Source organism: Neophocaena asiaeorientalis, unplaced genomic scaffold (genome assembly GCF_003031525.2).
Source record: "Neophocaena asiaeorientalis asiaeorientalis breed wild unplaced genomic scaffold, Neophocaena_asiaeorientalis_V1.1 scaffold40, whole genome shotgun sequence".
In the NCBI taxonomy this organism is placed as follows: Eukaryota; Metazoa; Chordata; class Mammalia; order Artiodactyla; family Phocoenidae; genus Neophocaena; species Neophocaena asiaeorientalis.
This window is the reverse complement of record NW_020185335.1, coordinates 16,002,783-16,020,155: the sequence shown is the minus strand read 5'-3', so window position 1 is coordinate 16,020,155 and position 17,373 is coordinate 16,002,783. Positions and strand designations below refer to the sequence as shown.

Below are 17,373 nucleotides of genomic sequence, written 5' to 3'. Positions count from 1 at the left end.
AGTGGCACCTGCTCCAGGCCTGGCTCACCCCCAGGGCGGGCGCCTCAGCTGCACGGGGACCCGCCTGGGGACAATGGGAAAGCCCCTGGCCGGGCTGCACCCAGACCCACGTGTACACATTGCTGGTGCCCAGGGCACCCCAACGTGTGGCCCGACGCCGTGCTGGAGGCACACACGGGCCCAGCCCAGTAGCTGAAGGAGTGACCTGGGACCCCAAGCCACACTGACCCCAGCCTGTGTTCCCACCAGGCCTACACCCGCTGCCCAGGGCCGGCTGTCTGCGCTCCCCCTCCTGGACACGCACCAGGGCCGAGCAGAACCGTGAGAAGCAGCCCTTTGGTGACCCCGAGCGGCAGCCTGCCGTTGTGGACACGTTTCTCACCGTGGAGAGGCCCAAGGAGGACTAGGCCGGCTGGCCCGGGGCCGAGGCGGGGCAGGTCCGGGCGGCCGTGGCCCCGTGGACGCTGCCCGCCCCACATGGCGCCTCTGCGTAAGCACAGCCCAGTGGCCTTACGTCCAGCTCTTCCTGGTCGCTGGGTCAGGGACCAGGCCCAGGGATGAGACGAGACTTCTGTCTGTAGGAATGGTATTCTTGTCTGTCACCAGACTCCCGGCTAGGGGTGCGGTGAGCAGGGATCTGCCCGTGAGAGGCGCTCTGCAACCCCCCGGGGGTCTCGGGGCTCCAGTCTTGAACGGCAGTGCCAAGCTCCAGCCCGCGGGACACCCTGCTGCCCTAACCGCCTTGATTCCAACCCTGCGCCCCTCCTGCCGCCCAGGAAGTGTCAGCACCAGAGCCCCCAGACCCTAACACCCTGCTTGTCGTGATCCCTGCCTGAGAGCCAGACCCACCTCCTGAGCTCGGAACACCAAATATGTCACGACTGCCTCAGACCGCCGAGCAGGGCAGGGGCAGGCGAGGTTCGCCCTCCCCCGGTCCTTGCAATGACAGTCCCCGCGGCCCACCAGACACACGCACACAGGCACGCACACACGTGCAGCAGCCCGAGGGGCGTGGGGACGTGAAGGGACCTGGGCACAGCGCCTGGCCCCCAATTCAGGGGTGCCAGACTCGGCTGCTCCGGACGCTGCTTACATACTAAGGGACGGAACCGGCTTCCAGTCAGACAGTGAGTCCAAGAAGTTTTAAAATAAACGTGTAAGCTTGCTTTTAGTCCCCAAGGCCACCTGCCCTGACCCCTTCTCCACTGAAACATTTCTGGGGAAGGAAAACAGGCCTGGGCACATGCTGGGCCCACGGGGCGTGGCTACAGCACATCCCACCAGGAAAAGGGTCGCCCTATGCGCCAGGAGGGGCACGTGAGGGGCAGCAACAGGGAGGTGTCTTCCCGACACAACCAAGAATTTCACTTAAAAGGGATCCCGTGAGGGCAGCCGTGCCCCCCCGCCCCCCAGTCTTCCCCCGGGCCGAGTTCCCATCCTTCTCGCTACGGCTTCTGCAGATCTCATTTCCAAACAGCAGGATTAAAACGGCACCCTGTCCTAAGTCTCGCCGACCACTCGCTTCCTTTCCAGCTGACGTGGGAGCTCAGGCGTGCGGGCCGGGGGTGGCTGCTCTAGGGGCCTCCAGGAGCTCCACGCTCTGGCCCTCCCCCAGCTAAAGCCACTGGGGGTTCCACTGTGACATGCCCTGGGCTCTTATTTGGGTCACATTTCAGGGCCAAGCGCCCTGGCTCTCGAGGCGTTAAAGAAGCGAAGACCCTGCCTCCACAAGCCCAGGCTGGAAGAGGCAGAGGTACTCCCGAGAGGCTCTTCCCAGCCTGGGGCAGGTTCCTGGGGAGGCAGCCGCCAGGCAGGGTCCGCCTGTGAGCAGAAGACCAAGGATGAAGCCTAAACTCTGACCGTTTTAACCACCATGAGACGCAGGCCGCGTGCCCCGTGCCGGGCGGTTCCTCCTGCGGGGCTGAGCCTCCCTAACCCGAGATCCTTGGCCAAGCCTCAGCCCAGGTGGGGCGATGGCCCAGACAGGGTGCGAGGTGAAGGGGGCGCTGAGGAGACTGGAGGGGGTGCAGGGACGGGGCACGCAGGCAGGGGCGCTGTCCCCAGGGGCGTGCCCTGGACCCGGGGAGGGGCTGCACCCAGTCTCCCAAGGAACAGGCTCAGGACAACGTGGGTCCTTCCTGGGGTCAAGGAGAGCACCCCACCTCCACCAGAAAAAGCCCCAGGACAGGCCCCTGCAGGACGCCAAGCAGCTCAACACACGGAGACTGAGTGTCCAAGGCTGCATCACAGGGCGAACCCCGGAGATGGCAGAAATTCAGCAATACACATTTCACAAGCAACAAAGTTGAAAGTGTTTGTCCCAAGTTGGAAACTCTATTTTTGAGGCAAACATCCCAAACGATTTGGAAAATTTCATCCCTGAGGCCCAGCGTGTGGCCGTGGCTGGGACAGCAGCGGCGGGCACGTGGGGCGGTGCCCCTGCTCTCGCAGTCAGCCCGCATCACCCACCGCAAGGCAGCAGCTGCTGCTACTGTCACAATTCTGATGACTCCGATGCCCTGGCCATGTTCTGGGGACCCGCAGGGCCACTTCCACTAACCCCGACTCCCCGGGGGCTGGGCCCTGGTCTCGCTCCAGGACCAACCGGGGAATGGAAGGCTCAGCCCTAGAGCTTAGCTACGGCCCCCGGTGGCTGTCCTACCACGTGGAGCAACCCAGAGCCCCCTGTCCTGGACCCTAACAACACGGACCACGAGGAACACAGCTTCCCAGAGACGCAGGGTTGGCAAGGCCCCGACCCTGAGAACAGGGGTGGCTCCGCTGGGGCACCCCTCAGGCTCAGACCCCACAGACACCCCGCCTGTGGAAGTGGCGAGGCCCCTCCATAAGGACTAACTGGTCTTCCACCACCCTAACAGCTACGCGCTTGGCGCCTGGCTAGTATTCTCCTTTCCTCAATTCTGAACCTCACCAGACCTTGAGGATTTCTGAACTGGGCCAAAAGCCCCCTCTCCGTCTCTCCCCAGGGCAGGTGAGGTGACCAGCACCGATGTCCCTGCGCTGGGCAGCTGTCCCCGGCAGATAAGCCCACCAGCCACCTCGGGGGAGGCCCGGGGGGTCCTACACGCAGGCCCCCAGGGGGCAGGTGAGTTTCGGCCACTGCCCTCCACTGACTCGGGAACAGGGTCCCAGCCCCCGCCTCGGTGGAAGGGCACGTGCTGGGAGCTGGAATCCCCATGGGCTCAGAGGACCCTGACCTGAAAACACCCATTTGTGATTATCACGCGTTTTAATTTGCTCTCTGGAGATTCCGGAGGCTGCTCTCCAGGCAGGGGCGCTAGGCTGGGCTCTCCTGCAGGGGGCACTCCGTGCCGCCCTCCTCCGGCCCCCAGCACCAGCCCTTCAGCCCCTGGGGAAGGGACGTGTCCTCCAGGCCACCGGTGCCCTCCACGAGCTCCTCGTAGGCGGTCTTCTCCGCAAAGGGTCGGGGCCCAAGCAGCTCCACCATGTCGGCACGCTCCAGCACCTCCTTCCCCAGCAGCCGCCTGCCCACCTGCACACCGGACCATGTCAGGCCGTCCGCTCGGCGCCCCGCAGAGCCCCCGCCCCGACCCTGGGGACAGGCCGGCCCCACTCGCCTCGTCCACCCGCTCCCGGGAGCGCGTCAACAGGTCCAGGGTGTGCGCGTGCGCAGAGCTGACCAGCCGCCAAGCCTCCTGGTCGATGAGCTGGGCCGTGGCCTCGCTGTACGGCTTCTCCACCAGCACCTCGCCAGGCCGGGGGAGGTCAAAGGACACCTGGCCCAGCTTCTCGCTCATCTCGAACTGCACAATCTGGGGCAGGCGAGGGGCGGGCGTGAGCCTGGCGGACGGTGCCCTGAGGCCCCTTCCCAGCCCCCGCGGACACCGCCTTACCTGGGTGTAGGCACTCTGGGCGACCTTCCTCAGGTCGTCCTGGGCCCCCGTGGTGATCTGCAAGAACAGCTGCTCGGCCACCCGGCCACCCAGCATGGCGCACATGTGGTCGAAGAGCTGCTCCCGCGTGTACAGGTACTGCTCCCTGGGCAGGCACTGGGCGTACCCGAGCCCCTTGCCCCGGGGGATGATGGACACCTGCCACATACGGCAGGCGCGCCCTGTCACCCCCAGGGTCCCCGGGTATCCCGAAGGAGGAGAGGAAGCCCTGGGCCCCAGCGCTGACAGGTCACCCCAAGGATGAACACAGAAACCCCCTCTGTCCCGCCATCCCAGGAAGCTGTGGAGGAGCCGTGCCGTCAGGGGAAAGTTTAGAGTGAGGTGAGTTTAACGTGGAACCTCCAGGTGTCAGATGGCCAGCATCCAGACCCCTCCTGGAACCAGCACCCCCCCCTCTCTGCCCACTCACACCTCAGGGAATCGTGTAACAAATTCTAGACCATTACATCCTCAAAGAGTGAGGAGGGCCGCCACCTGGAATGCACCGTGCCCACACAGCACCCCCGGGAGGGGAGTGGGCCCTGAACCACACCACAGATGCGCAGGGGGATGGGCCAACCTTGAGCAGGGCGTCTGCATGCTCCAGGAACCAGCCCACCACCGCGTGGCCAGCCTCACGGTAGGCTACCGTCATCTTCTCGCTGGGCTGTAGGACCTGCATCTTCTTCTCGAGACCTGCAAGTCAAGTTCACGGCAAGAGGCAGAGGACAAACAGACAGCTGAGAGGTGGGTGCCAAGGCCCCATTCTGCACCGCGGGCGTGTTGGGGGCTGCTCAGGGCCTCCGTCCGCCCAGGACAGGCCCGCAGCCTGTCCGCTCCACGCACACCGCTCAGGCCTGCTGGGCGCCTGTCCCTCCACACCAGACGCTACACTGTCTTCTGCCCCACCGTGCAAGCGGCAGGTGCCTTTGGGGGCCCGTTTGTAGCCAAGGGGGTTAGCTACTCTCCGTGACCTGACTGGCAGTGAGGCCGGACGCAGGGAGACCAGGAGCGCTCTCTATGCCGCCTACACCCAGTTGCAGGCAGGGAACAGGGCACAGAGAAGGCACCACGACTCGCGTGAGCTCAGCTTCAGGGCTGGTCAGCTCAGCGGCGCCGCCAGGACAGCGTCGAGCAGCTGTGGCGACTGCCTTGGGTCACTGACACTTGTCTGTGCACGCCACACTTCAATAAAACGTGAAGCAAAGACAAAGCAGCCCTGCCAACCTGCTGTCTGGAGACGGGCTGGTTCTCACAGCTGTGGGGCGGGATCATGAAGGACAGCTGCTGACCACACGGACACCTCCCGGACCTCCGTTCCCGGGAGGGCACTCGGGAGACCTCTACCCCACGCTGAAGCTTCCCAGGGGAGCACGCAAAAAACCTGCCTCTCAGCCACGGGCAGCACCCGAACCTGGGTCTGACACAGCGCCCTGGAGGTTACATCTCTTTGAAATTATAAATGTTGCTCTAGTAAGAGCACGAAAGCTGCTGGCAGATCCCAAGTCCCAGATTTTGGTCTGGAAAACTGTCCACCACTGCAGCTCAATGAAGTGAAGCTGGGCCCCAGGGTGGGCCCGCTGTGGGTCAGAGCTGGAAACCGCCCCCCAGCACTGCCTGGCTCGCCTCCGACGACCCTCTCAACCGCCTGCTCCAAGCGCTTCTCCTGGACAAAAGGACTCAGGTGGCGGGTGGCGATCAGGGCCGCTTCGTTGCAAACATTAGAAATATCAGCACCTGACCCGGAAAAGGAGAAACAGTCCCATCAGTGCCCCAGGGCGGACTGTTAAGAGGAAAATCTCCAGCAGAGGGGCCAGAGCTAAAGTAGGTCAAGGACTGGAAGGAAACGGGACCTGCTCTGTCAGTCACCGTTGCTTTCAGCCAGTATTTTGGTTGAACAATTTACTGAGGTATGAGTTATTGAACATAAAATCTATCCGTTTTAAGTGTACCTTTCAAACACTTTTGGTAAGTTTATCAAGATGTGCGACCATTGCGCTGATCTCATTTCAGACGTTTCCGTCACCGATGTGACGTATGTGGCTAAGTCCTGTACACGTGCCCAGCCAACCACTAACCTACTTTCTATCTCTATGGATTTGCCTCTTCTGGACGTTTCACATAAATGGAATCACATGACAGGTGGTCTTCTGTGTGCTTCTTTCACTCGACACAGTGTTTTCACGCTCATCCGCTATCGTAGCGTGTACTGGTTATTTCATTCCTTTTCACAGCTGAATGAGGTTCCATCACATGCACAGCCGCCCCGAGGCTTCCACAGGAGATAGCAAACTCCACGGACGCTCAAGCCCCTGATATAACATGGCCAGTACAGCTGGCCCTCTGTACCCACTCTACACACATCTATCCGGTCACGCACCGCTGGACACGGGTGGCCTCTACCTCTCGGCTATTATGAATTATGCTGCTGTGAACATCTGTGTAAAGCCTTTGTGTGAACAAATGTTTTCAATTCTTAGATACCGAGGAGTGGAACCGGGGTCATACGGTAACTGTCCTTCACTTCTGGAAGAACTGCCAGGTGGATCCCCGTGGCCACACTATCTTACATCCCCACCAGCACCGGCGACTCATGCATCCGCCTCTTACGGCCATCCTGGTGGGCGTGAGGCGGCACCACACTGTGGTTTTGATGTGCGTTTTCCTACCATCACTGAGCACCTGCTCGTCTGCTTTCTGGCCACCTGCAGACCTTCTTTGGAAAAATGTTCAAATCCTTTTCCCATATTTAAATCGGGTTCTTTAAATATTTTGGATTATAAACCCCTACCAGATGCATAATCTCCAAATAGTTTCTTCCATTCTGCGGGCTGTCTTCTCACCACCTCAATAATGTCCCTTGACGCACAAAAGATTTTAATTTTGGAAAAGTCTAATTTGTTTTCTCACTTGTTGCTTGTGCTTTAAGAAACCATTGCCAGATCCAAGGTCACGAAGATTTTCTTTTAAGACCTTTATAGTTCTAGCTCCACAGTTTAGGTCTCTTATCCATTTTGACTTGACCGCTGCATGTGGTCTAAGGTCTAGTTTCGTCCTTTTGCTTGTGGACACCGTCGTCCCAGCGCATTTGATTGAACAAACTATTCTTTCCCCATCAAATGGTCTTCACACCCTTGACAGAAACAACTGACCAAGGACTTCCCTGGTGGCACAGTGGTTGAGAGTCCGCCTGCCGATGCAGGGGACACGGGTTCGTGCCCCAGTCCGGGAGGATCCCACATGCCGCGGAGCGGCTGGGCCCGTGAGCCATGGACGCTGAGCCTGCGCGTCCGGAGCCTGTGCTCCGCCACGGGAGAGGCCACAACAGTGAGAGGCCGGCGTATCGCAAAAGAAAAAAAAAAAAAGAAAAATGAGTAGCCCCCGCTCGCCACAACTAGAGAAAGCCCGCACGCAATGAAGACCCAACGCAGCCAAAAATAAATGAATAAAATGAATTTAAAAAAACAACAACTGAACGAGATGCACAAGCGCACATCTAGGCTCCCAGTTCTACTCTACTGGTCGACGCCCACCCTTGCGCCAGCAGCCCCCTTCTGTCTGCTGGAGCTTCGTAGTCAGTTCTGCATTAGGGAAGTGTGTCTTCCATCTCTGCTCTGCACAGACTGTGCTGGCTCTTCAGTCCCCTGGCAGCTCCACAGGGAGGTTAGAATCAGTTTTTCCCTTTCCAGCTTTAACAACGTACAAAGGTTCTGTTCCTACACAGCCCTTCCCACCTTCACAGGTTACTTTTTTTTTTTTTTTACGTCGTGTGCCCAATAACACAGACATGTCTTTATGGGTTTAAGCACCTGCCCTTTAAATCATAAAGGGAAAACAGAGGAGCTGCAAACCGAAAACACACAGGATGCTGGCCTTTACGTTTACCTATGCAGTTGCCTCTCCCAGGGCTATTTCCCCACACAGCTTCGAGTCACTGGCCAGCGCCCTTTCATTTCAGCCCAGAGGACTCCAGCATTTCCTGGAGGGCAGGTTTAAATATAGTAAGTTCCCTCAACTTTAAAAAACAATCTAGGAATGCCTTTATTTCTCCTTCCCTATTGAAGAACAGTCTTGCCAGATCCACAGCCTTCTGGCCTCATGGTCTCCAAGAAGAATCGGTTGTTAACCTTACTGAAGACCCGTCCCCACTAGGTGTCCCTTCTGTCTGGTTGGCTTCAGCAGTCTCTCGTTACCTCTGACCAACATGAATTACACTGTATCTCAGCGTGGACGTCTCTGGGTTTATCCCTACTTGGAGTTTATTCAATGTCTTGGACGTGGACACTCAGGTCTGTCATCCAATTTGGGAAGTGCTGAACCATGACCCCTTCAATGGGCAGCATGCCAAGGGGACAAGACGTCACTGCACTATGTTCCCGGGGTGGCAGGAGTTCAAACAGGCACAAGCCAGCCTTGGGGCTAATCATCTCTGAGGCCTCCGATATGTCCATCAGACTCAAAAGTTCTAAAGACAAGGGTAGCACATGCCAGGACCAAGTGGCACAACCAGATACCACCCACCGACGACACGTCCAGACCCGCACGGCCCACCTGGCCACACTCACCTGTGAAGCCTGGAGTGAGGGCCGCAAGCTTCCTCGCCAGGGGGTCCTCAATGAGGCTCTCGTCCAACTTGAGTGGACGCAGGTGGACCCTGAAGATGGACGACCTGCCTTTGATGTCAGGGGGGCCTAACAGAGAGAGAGGCACTGAGGGCCAGGGCGGGGCCACCCGCAGCCACTTCACTGCAAGGGCCCTCCCCTGCGTGTCTGTGCTGCACGCTTGGCTGTCCGACCCGGGTCGGGGAGCTCCCCGCGGCAGGAACGACCCACAGGTCACGTACGTTCAACTCTTCAACGCATCAAAGAACTTCCTGACCGTGGAGCCTCTGGCCCACGCAAATCCATCCCAGGACAGGGACCCAACCACAAGCAAAACTCTGGCTGCCCTGGCAGCAGGGTGTCCGTGCAGGACTCAAGTCCTAAATTCCCAGGACCTCCTCACCGGTGGAAAGGGCCAGGGTGAATGCTGCTCTCGCTAACGGCACACAAAAAGTAAAAGCTGAAGGATCCAAGTCTGTCACCTCGCTCCCACCTGCATGGACTGCAGTGACCTTCCCCCAGCCCCAAGTACACCTGTTCTTCCCAAAGTGGGGGGCACCCACGCACCTCCACCATTTTCACAACACTGTATTAACGGCTTTAGGACCCCGATCAAAATCTCCTCCAAATACACAGCTAAAGATCTAACTCAACTTTTAACCCAAAGGAAGGAAAAGCCAAGCCTCAGCACCCAGGCAACCAGCACACTCACCAATGTAAATCTGACGGTCAAACCGGCCGGGCCGCGTCAGGGCCAGGTCAAGGATGTCGGGGCGGTTGGTGCCCGCCAGCACCATGACGCTCGTGGTAGAGCTGAACCCTGGACATGAGAGAAGCAGGTGAGCCCAAGGAGGGGGCCCAGGCAGCAGGAGTCTCTCCTCTTCCCAGGGCTCCTCCCCTGCGCAGCTGGCCCCGTCTTCCCGGGACCCCTGCCACCCACCCCAGAAGCCCCACGCTGGGCCTGCTTCTCCTGCGGGCCCGCAGCCCACTGCACAGGCCGCTCAGTGTGGGGCGGACACTCACGCCCAGGGCTAGCTCTGACCCGTCTCAGGAAGCAACCAGTGGCTCTGGTCCCCGCGGCCCCCAGTGCTGAGGCGCACGTGCACTGGTGGGTAACCAGACATTCCTCAGGCCATGGACGCCCATCCTAATTCATTACTGGTCTATCACGGCCAGCCTCTGACACCACGCGGCGAGCTGCAGGGGCCGGGCAGAGCCTCCACCGTCGGGGCCCTGGGCCGCTGCAGAGACCTCCCTCCACCCAGGCCCTGGACGGCTTGCTGGGCTCAGGGAGCCTGACTGGAAGGCAGGCGGGGCGGCGAGGGCCTGAGCTCACCCAGCACTCATCTGCAGAAAGGCCTGCTCACAGGGGCCCTCGGCCACCTCTGGGACCTGGGATTCAGGACCGCTCCCTGATAAGAGGGGCTCCCTGCGCCTCAACTGTGCGTGCAGACGTGTGGTTTCTGCGAAGCACCTGCCTTCCTCCTGGGAGGCTGGGATCGTAGCACGTGCTGGGCAGAGGCTGCCACGTGACCAGCCCCCAGGGGAAACCCCACTCCCGAGTGTCACCCAGCCCGCTGCCACGGAAGTAGCTGCATCCTGCGACTCCAGGGCTCCAGAGGCTGTGACCAGCTTCCCTGGCCACCAGGCACCTGCTCCCCACTCAACCGTGGTCCTGAATCCAACTAAACATGGAGTCCTCCCGGCGAATCACCAAACCCGGGGTCATGTCGGGGACCCCAACACAGCTCCAAAGCCAAAGCGAGGACAAGACCTGCCAAAGGTCCAACAAAAGCTTCTCCAAATTTGGAAACTAGTAAGAACGCCTAGACGCTTCCCGCGAAGCTTCGGCAGGGCTGCCGGGCTGTCACGCGGAGCTGGGACCTCCCCGAGCAGTGGTCCCCAGTGGGGAGAGCGGAGAGGGGCTCTGGGCAGGAGGCGGCCCGGGCCAGAGGCCAACGCGGAAGGAGCCTGGGTGTCGGCCCCGTCCTGCGCTGAGCTCTGAGGGCAGCTCCCTCCACTGTGCGTGCCGAAAACAGCCTTCCTCAAAACACAGCAAGCAGGGGTTCTCGCCCGGGGAGGCCCCACACAGAGGAAGGCCTGGGGGACGGTCGTGCAGCCGCTCACCGTCTAGCTCCACGAGCAGCTGGTTCAGGGGTTCTCCTGCTCACTCTGGCCCCCAAAGTGCCCACGGCCGCAATTCCTGCCCATCGCGTCAATCTCCTCAATGAACAAGACACAGGGAGCATTTCTTCGGGCCATTGCATACACGTCACGGACGTGAAACAGGAGTCCACGCAGGGTCTGCTTTGCCACTGGTACCAACACAGGACTAAAGAGCTCACCAAGCTAAGCCCTCGCCTCTGGCACTCAACTCTCATCTCAGCGGCTCTGCCTGCCCGCCCGGGTTCCCCTGCACATCTGTGCTCTGCGCCTGTTGCCAGGGTCCCACACGAAGCCCAGGGCAAGGACAAGGGCGCATCAACCTACCCGAGCTGGACCGACGCCGACTAACATTTCCAGGAACTCGGACCCGTTCACGGTGATGAAGGGCACACTGGCCTCCCCTGCAGTTGCCTTGGCGAGAAGCGTTTTGCCGGTACCAGGAGGACCAGTGAGCATGGCTCCCTGAAACAGAAAGGCAATGCCTGGTTCTGAAAGGGCACAGACGGAGCCGAGGAGACAGTCACGTTCTACTGAACAGGCGTTTTCTAGGCCTGCTCCACGCAGGTCGGCTAAGGTTTGCTTTCGGTGTGATACTTCCTGCTTGTAAAATGAACGCACGTTCACCATGAAACGTTCAAACGCTGCAGATGTGGGAAAGCCCCCCATACCCCCAGTCCAGCCGAGCAGGTTATCTCTTCAGGCAACGCTCCCAGGGCAGGGCTCGCTGGATCTCACGGTCTGATGTTTAACGGTCTTTGCCAAACTGCCCTACGAAACACACCAACTCACACCAGGACGAACAAGAGCCCACTCCCCAGACCTGGTCACGTGATTCTGTCCAGCTCGTCCACCGGCAGCTGTGAAGGCGGCACCTGTGTGTGGTCACTGGCACCTGTGCTTCCTGATCGACAACCTGCCTTTTTCTACGCTTACTTAAGGTTGAAATTCATAATTCACGCCCCAGAAACACACCTCAGTGCTCCTTTCGGGGTTCCCATTACACGTGAAAAACGAGGAGAGATTTAAACGGGGCTCCTACTGCTCCATTTCTAGTGGAGGGTGTGGGTTAATATCTACTTATTTCAAAGGAGACTCTAAGGTTGTTTTTTTAAGTCTTTAAGGACAAAACTAAAATACATAAAGGGAGGGAGGAGGGAGCCACAAAACTCAAAACCACAAGGCGTCAGGGCCCCACGTCCCCGTGAACGTGGATGCGGATTCGCAGAGGGTCTCCTCAAGGCAGGGCGCCTTCTGTGCCCCGCACACCCGGCTTTCCAGCCAGCTCTCACCAGGTGGTCAGACAGAAGCACAGACCTCCTGCCCACAAAGCCCCAGCGGTCAGTCATGCTCTCCTGTTGTTCAGGGCACGCTGGGGGAAGCATGGGGCCACCAGGAAGGTCAGTGCGGTGAGCACCAGCCACCCGAGAGCTCAGAGCCTGGTCCAGGGCCCAGGGACGCCTCAAGGGGTCTGTGAATCTATTCTGTGTGAGACGCAAACCTTTCTGGGAAAAGGACTCACAGCTTCAGCCGGGCCCTCAAAAGGTCGATGCCCAGAGGCACCCGCAAGTAGACAGAGTGGCCAGAATCACCGTAGCTCCACTTCCTCTGCACAGCACCCCAACCTGCATCCACACCGCACACCTGTCCCACTACTTGCTCGTGGGCTTCCCGAGAGGCAGCTGCATCTGATCCCAGACCCATTTACTTCCTTGCAGAATCTTAGTTTCCCAACCAGGGATTGAACCCGGGCCATGGCAAGGTAAGCCCCAAGTCCTAACCACTAGACCGCCAGGGAATTCCATGTACTTATTTTAATTATATACTTTGATAATAAGTAATGGTAAAGAAAGTTGTTTTTTCAAAAACAAAGTTGAAGGCTTTAGATAATAAAGTAATAACGGCAAACTGTTAAAGAAAAATGCTGTCAAATTGAATGGACAGAAAACTGAAAGAGTAAGAAAAAGTCATAAAAATATAGGATCCTGCACTCAGATTGCTTCTGCGTTCTCAGTTCATTTTAAAGAAACAAAACTATAGACGTTAAGTGCTTTGTGCAAGATATTTAACAGAGAATTTGATCACTGGGGCCAAACTCAAAGGAAGGCCTGTGCTCTAAACGAGACACCACACCAACAAAGACGTATGTTTGCACTTGAAGGTGAAATAAACACACGCCAGGCGGGCGTGCACTGTCCCTAGGATTCCGGTTTTAGAGTTTAAAACAGCTGATCAGACAAGAGGATTTTCACTTTACTACTCTGCAAATGCGGTTTCCACTCCCCACTGTGATTATTTATTTATTTATTTTATTTATTTATTTTTTTTGCGATACGCGGGCCTCTCACTGCTGTGGCCTCTCCCGTTGCGGAGCACAGGCTCCAGACGCGCAGGCTCAGCGGCCATGGTTCACGGGCCCAGCCGCTCCGCGGCATGTGGGATCTTCCCGGACCGGGGCACGAACCCGCGTCCCCTGCATCGGCAGGCGGACTCTCAACCACTGCGCCACCAGGGAAGCCCCCCCACTGTGATTAATAAGACACAGTGTCATTACCAAAGGCTACGCTGTCCCAGCTCCGTCCACAATGAACCAGGGCAAAGCTCAGAGCATCGTGTTTTCTCCAATCAGTACCTTTGGAATTTTGGCCCCGAGGTCCTGATACTGCTTGGGATTCTTCAGGAAATTCACAAACTCCATGATCTCCAACTTGGCTTCTTCGCAACCAGCCACGTCTGCAAAGCGCACGCCGACGTTGTTCTTCACGATCTTGGCTGTGGTCTCGCCAACGGTAAAGAGGCCCCCTCCTCTCCTGCCACGCCCAGCCCCCATCGGGCCCCTCCTCGCGACATAGAGGAGGCTTCCGATCAGGAGAAAGGTGGGCACCAGGCTTCGCAAGAAAGACCTAGAAAGTCCAAGAAAACCATCTGTCACGTTCCCTTGAGACACAAGCCAGAAACACTGCCTCCAGGCCATGAACAGTGGACGGCTCCAGAACTTGGTTTTGCTACACAAAAGGGAACAGTTTTTTGTGTTTTTTGCGGTACGCGGGCCCCTCACTGTTGCGACCTCTCCCGCCGGAGCACAGGCTCCGGACGCGCAGGCTCAGCGGCCATGGCTCACGGGCCCAGCGGCTCCGCGGCATGTGGGATCTTCCCGGACCGGGGCACGAACCCGTGTCCCCTGCATCGGCAGGCGGACTCTCAACCACTGCGCCACCAGGGAAGCCCCAACAGTTTGTTTTTTAATGTGCCAACCTGTATTTGCAGCTTCTCCCATCCACGCACACCTACCTGCTCGATTTCACCTGTGGGGCAGGCAGGGCAGCTGCGGCCCCTCCCTCAGAACCCCTCCAGGCCCAGCACAGCCTCCCCGCAGCTGAGCCCTTCCCGGCCCACTGCACAGTCCTCAGGCTGCCTAGCTAAACATTTCCCCGATCAATTCTTTCCTCAATAAAAACAGAGCCAACAAATTTATCTTCCACCACAGACACCGTGACTATCGGAGAACGCCTGTAACACGCCTGAGCGGGTACAGCAGGAAGTGCTGCATGGCCAGTACGGGGCCCAGCTGCGCCCACTCACCCATCGCTCTCGGTGGTGTAGACCACGGCCGTCTGCTCCGCGAGCTCGATGCCCAGCTCCCAGTGGGCGATCTCCAGGTTGCGCTCGAAGGTGTGCACGCTGCCGATGTTGAACCACACAAACTTCTGCAGAGACCAAGGCGCCAGGCGCTGTAGGGTGTGCCCTCCACAGCCGCCGCCCCTCCCCAGCGCCTCTCCCAGCAAAGCCCGGAGCAGCTCTGACAGGCCACCTGTCCTGGCCCCAAACCACAGGCTTAGGTCTGAGGTCGAAGTATAAATGCCCATCGACAGCTGACGTCGCCTCCCTCCGTCATGTTATTCTTCCCCCTTCCAGATCTCAGCTGGCAGCTGGCACGTGTTACTCGGCAAAACTGAAGCGGTTATAGCTTTATGAGGGTCCTGCGCTACTTGGCAGACTGTTCCTGTCGTGTCACCAAAACAAACGAGCACAAGTGGGTGCTGGAAAGTGAAACCAGGGAAGGCATTTCTCTAAAAAAAACAGAAAACTATACCTCTTTTTGGCCACGAGGCTTGCGGGATCTTAGTTCCCCGACCAGGGATTGAACCTGCGCCCTTGGCAGTGAGAGCTCAGAGTCCTAACCACTGGACCACGAGGGAATTCCCAGAAAACTACACCTTACGCTAAAACCAAAACCTACGTCTAGGACACCGGCCTTGAACCCAGCCCTCACCTCAGACGATGTCCCAGGGGCAGTAATAACACGCACAAACTGTTTGTTCACGACTTCCAGCCGGTCCACCTAGAAAAGAGACGAGCAGTCAGAAGAGCTGAGGTCCCAGGCAGGACATGGCATAGCAACCCTGGGCCTCTTCCTCAGACGAGCCTCACACACACGGGCTGCGCCTCTCTCTGAGGGCAGCTCACACTCCGCAGGACAGGTCTTGGTTTTGTTTCCTACTAACATGGACAATTTTAGCCCGGGATTATTTTAATAAACAGGAACCAATGCAAGAAGAGGGATTAAAATGTGGCACATGTGAGCACTAAGCCTCCAAACTGGCTTTAAAAATCCCAAAGGAGGGCTTCCCTGGTGGCGCAGTGGTTGAGAGCCCACCTGCCGATGCAGGGGACACGGGTTCGTGCCCCGGTCCGGGAAGATCCCACATGCCGCGGCGCGGCTGGGCCCGTGAGCCATGGCCGCTGAGCCTGCGCGTCCAGAGCCTGTGCTCCACAGCGGGAGAGGCCACAGCAGTGAGAGGCCCGCGTACCGCAAAAAAGAAAAAAAAAAAAAAATCCTAAAGGAGGGAAGTTCCCTGGTGGCCTAATGGTTAGGATTCTGGGCTTTCCAGGTTCAATCCCTGGTCGGACAGCAGGCACCACAAGAAAACAGTGCCGACGAGAATGAAAGTGCAGCGCCAAGGCCTGCTAGCTGCTGTCGCCTAAACAGCCCGCTGCCCAGAAGGCACAAGCCGTCTGGGGAGCTGCAGACATGGCCCGCTGTCAACACCACCATAACCACTGGAAACACCACAGCTCCTCCTGGAAACAACGGGAAGACTGAGGATTGCACGGCGAGGACACGACCCTGAGTGTGGAACCTCACCACCACCCGACTCCTGCACAAGCCTGTAACACAGCTGAAACCACGGCAAACAGGACTCCAGGTGACTGCCCGCCCTGGCTTCTCCGCCAGTACGCGGAGCCCCAGCCAGCCAGGCCCCGCCAGCTCTCAGGTTCATGGAGGCGAAGGCATGGCGCATCCTCCCTGCCCCGCGGGACCCCTGCCCAGCTGATCCCTCACACTTCCCCCAGCGCAGTGCGCCACTGCCGGAGTGTGCAACGGGACAGTCAGACAGAGGGTGTAAAAGAGTGAGCAGCTCCGCTTTCAGACTGGCCAGGAGGATCAAAAAAAAAGGCCAGCCTGAGTTAGCAGATGGTGATTTCTTTCTTTATACTTTTATTTATTTCCCCCAATTTTTTTGCAGCAAGCATGTATTACATCTGTAACCAGGAAAAAAAACAATGCTGTTTTAAAATGCAGATTGCTGGGACTTCCCTGGTGGTCGAGTGGCTAACACTCCGCACTCCCAATGCAGGGGTCCCGGGTTCGATCCCTGGTCATGGAACTAGATCCCACATGCCACAACTAAGAGCTCCCGTGCCACAACTAAGGAGCCCGAGTGCCATAACTAAGAAAGATCCAGCACACGGCGATGATGATCCCGCGTGCCGCAACTAAGAACCAAATAAATATTAAAAAAAAAAAAAATCATTCCCCTGAGTAAAGAAAAGGTGGGCACACAGAGGCTTGAGACAAAAATCACTTTCTCCCCTAGGCAATCCATCCACAGCCAGCCAACAACAGCAGAGGCAGGGCCTGAGCACAACATCCACACAAGTTCTAGGATAAAACCCCGAGCTGCCCCACGACGTACACGGCCCCACTGCAGCAAGCCCAACGCAAAGCCACGGAAGCCCGAAGGCCAGAATGATCCCAGGAACAGCCAGACATATTATAGGATAGAGGGAAGATGTGCATAAAGGACAAAACACGAGCCTTCAAAGAAGTCTGACGTTTGTAGCGAATCATGTAAGCACTCCTCCCAACGAGCTTTCATGGGCCCCGCTCCACTTCTTGCTCCTGGCTGCCCGAGCAGGAGACATTTCCCAAGAGGAACACACCCACTGAATATTCACTTCACCCACCCACATCACCAAACTACGCTGTAACTTCACAAGCAGATTTGTCGAGGCTTCAGATCTACACAAGCTATGGAGGTGCTGAGCCCCGAAGACAAAGGGAGGGAGGGAGGCCACGTCAACAAACGAGTGAGGGGAAGTAAATACCAGGCCCACCCACGCACAGGCCACTGGCCGCTCACCTCCCCAGACTAACTCAAAATCAATGAACGCTTTAAAAAAAAAAAATCCTGGACTTTCCTGGTGGCGCAGTGGTTGAGGGTCCGCCTGGTGATGCAGGGGACACGGGATCGTGCCCCGGTCTGGGAGGATCCCGCGTGCCGCGGAGCGGCTGGGCCCGTGGGCCATGGCCGCTGAGCCTGCGCATCCGGAGTCTGTGCTCCGCGGCGGGAGAGGCCGCGGCAGTGAGAGGCCCGCGTACCGCAGAAAAAAAAAAAAAAAAACCTCCAGTG

General features: G+C 58.2%; 2 protein-coding genes across 4 annotated transcripts in view; one reads left to right on the top strand and one right to left on the bottom strand.

Annotated features, from left to right (window-relative positions):
- DBNDD1 (dysbindin domain containing 1) overlaps positions 1-1,980 on the top strand; it is an 8,688-nt gene extending 6,708 nt beyond the window's left edge. The window contains exon 4 of the mRNA XM_024735639.1: positions 250-1,980. Within this exon, the coding sequence (XP_024591407.1) occupies positions 250-407 (158 nt within the window). The 3' untranslated portion in view covers positions 408-1,980. The remainder of the gene's footprint in view (positions 1-249) is intronic.
- A 328-nt stretch (positions 1,981-2,308) lies between these two features.
- LOC112393396 (AFG3-like protein 1) overlaps positions 2,309-17,373 on the bottom strand; it is a 20,145-nt gene continuing 5,080 nt past the window's right edge. Inside the window, exons 2-10 of one of the 3 annotated variants that reach the window (XM_024735631.1) lie at positions 14,261-14,385; positions 13,311-13,581; positions 11,006-11,143; positions 9,228-9,335; positions 8,480-8,605; positions 4,495-4,610; positions 3,876-4,073; positions 3,600-3,794; positions 2,309-3,514 (exon numbers count right to left, since the gene is read on the bottom strand). In XM_024735631.1, the coding sequence (XP_024591399.1) occupies positions 3,299-3,514; positions 3,600-3,794; positions 3,876-4,073; positions 4,495-4,610; positions 8,480-8,605; positions 9,228-9,335; positions 11,006-11,143; positions 13,311-13,581; positions 14,261-14,385 (1,493 nt within the window). In that variant the 3' untranslated portion in view covers positions 2,309-3,298. The remainder of the gene's footprint in view (positions 3,515-3,599; positions 3,795-3,875; positions 4,074-4,494; positions 4,611-8,479; positions 8,606-9,227; positions 9,336-11,005; positions 11,144-13,310; positions 13,582-14,260; positions 14,386-17,373) is intronic. The other 2 variants (XM_024735632.1, XM_024735633.1) reach the window with 2 other exon arrangements.